The sequence below is a fragment of the Pygoscelis adeliae genome, unplaced genomic scaffold (assembly GCF_000699105.1).
Source record: "Pygoscelis adeliae isolate BGI_AS28 unplaced genomic scaffold, ASM69910v1 Scaffold101, whole genome shotgun sequence".
In the NCBI taxonomy this organism is placed as follows: Eukaryota; Metazoa; Chordata; class Aves; order Sphenisciformes; family Spheniscidae; genus Pygoscelis; species Pygoscelis adeliae.
The window spans coordinates 214878-222488 of record NW_008824238.1 but is presented as its reverse complement, the minus strand read 5'-3'; the positions used below and the strand labels follow the sequence as shown (position 1 = coordinate 222488).

Genomic DNA, 7611 nt, shown 5'->3' with positions numbered 1-7611 from the left:
TGCCCGGCTGATGGCGGGTGCCTTTCCCTCGCAGCTTGCTGGAGGTCTCCCTGAGCTCGGGCCTGCACACGCTCAACGCGCACTGTAACCGCATCGCCAGAATCGAAGGGCTCGGCCACCTCCGGAACCTGCAGCATTTAGATCTGTCATCAAACCAAATCCGCCGGATCGAGGGGCTAAGTTCCCTGGCTAATCTGCGCACCCTGAGCTTATCCTGTAACCTGATAACGAAAGTGGAGGGTCTGCAATAGTTATTTCTGTCCATTTAGAAACTCATTAAGCTTTTCTAAGAGTTGTGTTAAAGCTCGCTTCTGGAAAGTATGCATATAATTAAGGTTATACGAAGTTAGTATGAGCTACTGACCATATTATTATGTAAATTTTAAAAAGAGTATATAGTCTCTGTAAGCTTTGTCATAGCAAAATGCCTTAATTTAGAAGGAAAAACTGCTTTTTATATTATGATTGTAGTTTATTGTCATAATTTGTAGTTGTGCTCTTTAATGACTTACTTTGCAAGTTCTGATTTGATGGAAGCAGAGCATTCTTCTGAAAAATCTTACTGTTTATTTTTCTTCCTCATTTTGTTTAGGACTGGAAAAGCTCTTTAATTTAACTATACTGAATTTGTCTTATAATCGCATACATGATCTCTCTGGTAAGTGACTTTGGCATGCGCAGTGTAATAAAAAGCATTTGCCTCACTTTAATTTTGAAAAACTTGACCACGTGTATTTTTAGAAGTTTCTAATAGTTCAGCCAATTGACTGAGTAACGCTGCTAAAGGTGGCAATTGCTGCTACTCTCAGCTTTCAAGTTTCTAACATCAAGGGTTGTTCTGAACTGGAATTTATTCTCCTGCATTTGGTGAGGTCGAGTTTGTTCACAAAGTAGTACAGTAAACATTTCAAACTTATTTCCAAAGTGAAAAATGCAATAGTCTCAGAAGATATTTCCAAAAGGTTCATATCTTTCCTTTTTATGGGACAAAAATGCAACTTTGGATATGATATAGAAGTTCTCTTCTAAATTTATTTCTTGAAATGGTCAATTGTTGCTTCTAAGTAAGATTTTAAGCTACAGAATCAAGGGAGTTTGTAATAGAAAACTAAAAAACATTGGTGACAATTTTGTTAATGAACTCAGTTACAAAAAGGAACTTCAAGCAAAATGTTTATTTTTACATGCTTCTTAACAGTTAGAAACTAATCTGTTTCTTTAAAGTTAGCTCTCATAACTAGCTTAAGTGTTGTACTGTGTGGTAGCGTACCGCAGCTAATTAATATATGTAGACAGGGATATGGAGCAAAAGTTGTTAACGTCATTTCCAGTTATTATTTACTGAATATTTTTCAACAAGATGCCATTTGTTCTAAACTCTATAGTCTAGGATCGTAGCAGAAATCATTATTTTGTGGTTTTTCTCAAATTTTCAGGATTTCAGTGCCTTCATGGAACCAGTCATAAGATTAGCCATATTGACCTTCACAGCAACTGCGTAAACAATATTAATCACTTACTTCAGTGCACAAAGGGGCTGTGCTGTTTGACGAATCTGACACTGGAAAAAAATGGAAAAGCCAATCCAGTTTGTCACACAGCAGGTATGGATCTCATGTTAGGTACACACTTTGTGCTCGTTAGGTCAGTGATTTCCCTTAAGCTGTGAGCCAGGTTCTGAAGCTTGCAAATTCATTCATAAACTGGCCAGCTTGCAGAAATCTAAATTATGTCAAAATTAATTTGTTTTCCATAAAAAAAAATCTTGACCACAAGAGGAAGATCAGTAATAAGCACTATTAGCCTTTCCTCCTTTTCCTACAGCTTCAGTAAGCAGTGACAGACTCTAAGATGCTCTGCAGTAATTATCATTTTCATCAAAATAGGCAGGGATTTCACTAGGCAGCATGGAGACAAGTTGGAGGAATGTGGGTGGATATATCACTTCCAGTTGCGCTGCCTAGAGCTTCTGGTTTGAGGGTAGGTTTTTCATGCTGTTTAAATGTTACGCCCTGTCTTCAAACAATTTAAATTGTAGCATCCTGTTTCGGTGCAGGTTTTGTTTGTTTTCTTCATTTGTGTATAAGAGAGGGGAGAATCTCCTACAGGAAAGTAGAAGTGGAGGACTGATACTTTTGGGACAGCTCAAAGATAATTTCATTACAAAGAGCAGAACAGTAGGAATTACAATAATACAAAATAACAACCATATCACGAGCATGTAACTGATACAGGTGTAATATGTGTACAGTTCTTAGAAACCTCAGAGATAATTGAGGGAAGCCAAATAAGGTCTTAGGAAATGTTTTCAAAAGCACCCATGAACAAGTTTTACAAATGCATTCAGGCACCATGGAAGCAGTAACAGGACTATTAAATTTACCTGGATAACTTAGAAAATTCCACTAGTTTTCTTCTGTAAGTGTTTACATACCTGTTAATATGTACCTCTTTGGTGACACTTTTGAAACTGCAATGTTCAGAAGCCCAAATTCTATTAATTCAAAGAAATTTAGCTTCCATGCCTTACAGGTTCATAACGCCTTATTTCATTCACTGAAAAAGGATGAAGTTATCTAAGCCCTTTCAGAACTTGCCTTTCCATTACTTTTTTTCTATCCTTGCACTTCATACAACTGTTTTGGTGTAGTAGGCCAATATTAAAAGGTTTTCTGTGTAACTGCAGTGTGCTGATGGTGGTGGGGAAATCCCCGTGTAGACCAGGACTAGGCAGGCAGCTTCCCCGTTAATTTGTATTGTAATATTGTCTGTTGAAAGCCTTATGGGTGGGGAAATGTGAGACACTTGTGGATAACTCACTACTTTTTTACTTCCATTAAAATTGCTATTAATAATTTAAGATGACAGGGCACATAAAATACACTAGACATCTCCTTTGGAGATTAATTTCAATTTAAATGTGGTCTTTTCCTCAAGGTTATAGAGAAACTGTTCTTCAGACGTTGCCCCAGCTAACAGCTCTAGATGGAAGAAATATTTCTGGTGAACCAGTGGACCTGGCAGAAGAAAACTGTTCAGATTTGCAGTGTATAGAAGACATTTTGGGCTCTTTGGTTTCATCCGGGTGCCCCTCATTCAGAGATCAGGTGCCATAGTTTGTGTGCACTGATTTTAAAATTGATACATTTTATTTTTATATTGCATGCAACTCATTAATTAATGTTACAAGGGTTGTCTTTCCTTTTGACAGAACTATGTTACCTTACCGGTGGTGACACCACATATCGACCAGGCATTAGCTCATTTTCGTCAACGTACAAGAATACCAGTACAAAGTGCCATCAGCTCCTCTACAGAACTTGTCTCATCTTCAGAACCAGAGAAGGCTGAACTTGATAAAATATACAGTGAGATGAGGATTAAAAAAATAGAAGATCAAATTTCACAGATACTGCAAAAGGTGATTTTTTTTTTTTTTCCTGTGATTGCACAGAAAGTTTTGTTTGTAAAATGAGGCGTACCTTTTGATGATGCAAAAGTTTGCTGGGACAGACTGGAGCATTTCTACTCGTATGTATGTGCTGATGTGTTCTTAATCATTTTGAGAAACTGGGAATAAATTAAAAACAAGTCTTTAAAACTGAAGATTGCGCTTTGAATCATGAAAACTTTCATACTGAATAAAAACCATAGTGTATGGGACTAGGAGAACTATTTGATCATATGATATTAGAAAATTGTTTTCTGTTTTTTTTACCCTGAAGCCATCAATATAGTAACTGAACCAGAGAAAAATACAAAATGCAGCAAAGTATCTGGATTAGAGAGTTGGTGAAAATTAATTTTGCTAACAGGTCAGGTTGGTCTGATGTGTTTGTCAGGTATGTTCTTTTAACAGCTTGTGGTGTACCCTGCATGTTTGCAAGGCTTTTTTGGTTTTAAGTGCTGCATTTGTTTTACATTTTGCACCAAGCTTCTATACCGAAGGATTTTACCAAACTTCAGGTATTTCAAAAAGATACAACTATATGTTCTCAAGCATGCTGTTCTGTTGGGTTTATTTTATCTTTAAAACAACGAAATGTTTTAGCAAGGAGGGAGGGGGTTGTTTGGAAGCAATTATTTACTTTTCTATCAAAATCATTTTGTGTGAACTTTTTAAAAATAGCACCTGAATAAGTGTTAAAAATCAGCCAGTTAGAAATTGTGGAACGTATAGATAAGACTTCAATCTGTTCTTAGGTGTCTGATACCTCAAGAAGGGAAGCTCCTCCGAATGTTCTCAAAGCTAAGAGAGACACAGATCCAACTTCTGAGAGCGAAAATGAGAGTGGGAAAGAGAACAACAGAAAGGTTGTGAAAAGAAGCAAGATCCCTACTTACCGTAGAACTACCTTATCTACTAGGTGTCATGCGAATCACCTTAAGAATAAAATAACTGACAGGTATCCGAATGTTTGCCCTGTAAAGCCAAAATGAACTAAACTGAATATTGTCAGAGTGAACATAGTTTAACTTGAAACATTTTGCTGAAAGCGGTAGGTTGGGTAAATAGCTCTGTTGATAATGCTCTAAAAATTACTAGCTACTGAGGCTTCACTCAGTCATTTCACTATATGAGCGTTTTCTGTCTTTAGGTGAAAAGGAAATTGAACTGAAGATTCCAAAACAAACACTTTCAGAATTCTAACAGCCTATATTTTCACCTTTGTTTTAAATTGTGGTACCAGAGGAATTCTCCACAGGCAGAAGAACTGAGTCATTAAAAAATAAAAAGATTCATGGTGCCAGAATGATGGTCAAGAATATAACTGTCCAGATTTCGTGATGAAACTGAGCATGCCATAGTAATGTGTTTGATTTATATAGTAAATTTCAGAAGTGATGAATAGAAGGTGATATAAATTGGAATATATTAGTTTAGTCAGCCACTGCAGCTCTACAGCTACTCTGCTCTAAAATTGTTTCATATCTATGTGATCACAAGATGTTTTTCAGATAACATCTACTAGTACTAATTATTTTTTTTACAGCTGAAGATTTGAATTTAGCTGTTTGCTTTATGATCTGCTTGCAAATGATTTTCTATGTGGTTTTGAACTCTGTACAATTCAGCTTCTACACAGACCTGTAAAATTTTGTCCTGTGAAAGTGTCTGAATCCCGTTACTGTTTATACTGTGCATATTCTTAAATATACCTTCATGTCCTGCTGTTATAGGGAAGAGAAGAAGAGTTCCTCAAAGTGTCCACGCTCCAGTCAGAGAGACTTTCATCTCAATTCATCATCGCATACTCGAGACTTGGAAGTAGTGGGAAGAAAAGCTGAAATATTAACTGGAAGACAGAGCAATGTAGAAAAAGTAGAAGACATTAATTCAAATGCCACAGAGGAATCAACATACCGAGTACGTTTTGCATCATTTCAAGTTGAATATGAGTATGTCCTCACCTGAAGACAAGCATATGTCTCCCGGTGAAACTTTAAAATTGGAGGTGACAAAAATAATTGCATGTAGATAGTATCAAAAAATAGTGGAGTTCTTGTAGTATCAGCTGGAAGAGAATTTATTTTATTTCACTTTTATGGGGGTTTTTGGCCTGGTTGCTTGCACTTTCCTCTGTCATCTATGAATTCCAGAAAGACAAAAAAATCTTGTTCTACAGTTATGAATATTGTTTGTCATTTTTGGCTACATTTGAGTGTTTCCTAGTAAGTTGATGCTTACCACATTCTTGCTAAGGTGCTGATTCAAGAACTGGATCAAGAGAAAGAAAGGAGGTGGAAAGCAGAGCAAGCAGAGAAGAAATTAGTAGAGCATGTCCGAGAACTACAGAAACATGCAAAAGAAGAAAAGAATATTCAGAGTATGGCTGTATACACTACAGACAGGTAGGGAAACAAAGTGCTGTAGTATAAGAGTTCATTTTGTGTTTTTTTTAATTCAAGACAATTCAATTTATAGGCTTAAGAAGTGAGAACAGCTTTAAACAATATACTTGGAAAATAATGTATCAAGAAGTAGTGCTAGAATTTCTTTCGGTATTACCTAATGAAACTCCTTTCTGCAGCTGTGCAGCTTTCTTCCTGTTCTTGTCTCAGAACAGTGTCAGTATGTCACTTACCCCCATTTCTAGCCATTACTTTCCAAGCAATCTGTATCATAACTGTACTTTCTCTTTCAGCTCAAGCTCTGGTAGCTGTCTCATATCATACTTTCAGCTTCCAATTCCTCATCTTCCTTTCCACCTATACATACAGCGTTCTTTTTTTCCTGCGCAGTGCACTTGAACAAAGATGTTTCTGGCAGGCCAGAGTTGGCCAATAGGCAGTATGTTGTGCAGGTCAGGCCTAGCGTATCCTCCTGTAGACCGCTATCATCATCCCTGTAAGTTCTTAGCAGCATCCTTTTTTTCAGAAGTTCTCCCTTGTAACAAAGCAGTGTTTGTTGTCAGCTATGATTGGAGATGTCTGCTCTATTTGTCTTTTTCTTAACTGCATTGTATTTATCAAAGACACATTTTCTTTCTTGTAAGGAAGAAATAAGCCAAGTGCTTCCTGAGTTACATCCATGACTGACTGTGATTATTTCCCTTTTTTCTTTTTGTTTTACGTTTATTTCCCACCTTTATTTGTTACCATCTTGGATAAGAGGCTTACTGTGTTCCTTTTCTTTTGAGATAGATCTTATATCAAAAATTATTAGAATATTCAAGGATATTTCGAAGTTTTCTGAAGAAAATTATTAAATTACAAATTCATACTATATGTTCGATTTCTGTATAAAGCAAAATGATACTGGAATGTCATTTCCTTAAAGACCTATCTATGAGGTTGTCTCCAGCTTAGTTTCTTTTAAAATGGAGCTCCATATAGTAATGCTACACATGACTTCAGTAATATTTTACATATTTTTAAACAGTTTTACATGACAGTGCTGTAAATAGTAACACAGCAAAGAACAAGATACGATGCTACAACACTTACTAATATCTTTTTCTCAATGTATTTGGCATCAAACTAAATACTAAAATGTTTGTAATACAACTTTATTGCATTTATTCTCAGGTTAAAGGAATTAATATTGAAAGAGAGAGCTGTTAAAGCAAGACTGCAAGCAGATGTCCAACAGTTGAAAGGTGAAACTGAAAGACTTACTAATGAGTTAAATCAAGCAAGAAATAAAGAAGCAGAACATCAGAAGGCCATGCAAGCTTTAGAAGAAACACTATCCAAGATGGAGGCACAGAGATTGCAGCAACGAACTGTGGAGGTAAATATTTTTCATAAGTAAATAATACAATGGCAACAGGATGGCTACTATAATCCTAGATATTAAGAAACACTAGATTTTACAAGCCTTAAGTCTGAGTTTTCCCCAATAAAAGCTGGGGCTTTTTTTTCTACATAGTAGTAGTTAATAAGTATCCATTTTAATTGTCAATTAATGTGTTTTTTAAATAGAAGTATGTCATGTGATGTGGTCTTAAGATAAGATGCCATCCAGAGGGACCTGGACAAGCTTGAGAAGTGGGCCCATGTGAACCTCATGAGGTTTAACAAGGGCAAGGTCCTGCAGCTGGGTCAGGGCAACCCCCAGTATCACTACAGGCTGGGGGAGGAAGGGATTGAGAGCAGCCCGGCCGAGAA

At 36.5% G+C, this 7611-nt stretch overlaps 1 protein-coding gene across 1 annotated transcript in view; it reads left to right on the top strand.

Annotated features, from left to right (window-relative positions):
* LRRCC1 (leucine rich repeat and coiled-coil centrosomal protein 1) overlaps positions 1-7611 on the top strand; it is a 21926-nt gene that overhangs the window by 1429 nt on the left and 12886 nt on the right. The window contains exons 3-11 of the mRNA XM_009335055.1: positions 35-240; positions 593-658; positions 1437-1604; positions 2938-3107; positions 3212-3421; positions 4204-4406; positions 5182-5368; positions 5705-5853; positions 7030-7234. Coding sequence (XP_009333330.1) covers positions 35-240; positions 593-658; positions 1437-1604; positions 2938-3107; positions 3212-3421; positions 4204-4406; positions 5182-5368; positions 5705-5853; positions 7030-7234 — 1564 coding nt within the window. The remainder of the gene's footprint in view (positions 1-34; positions 241-592; positions 659-1436; positions 1605-2937; positions 3108-3211; positions 3422-4203; positions 4407-5181; positions 5369-5704; positions 5854-7029; positions 7235-7611) is intronic.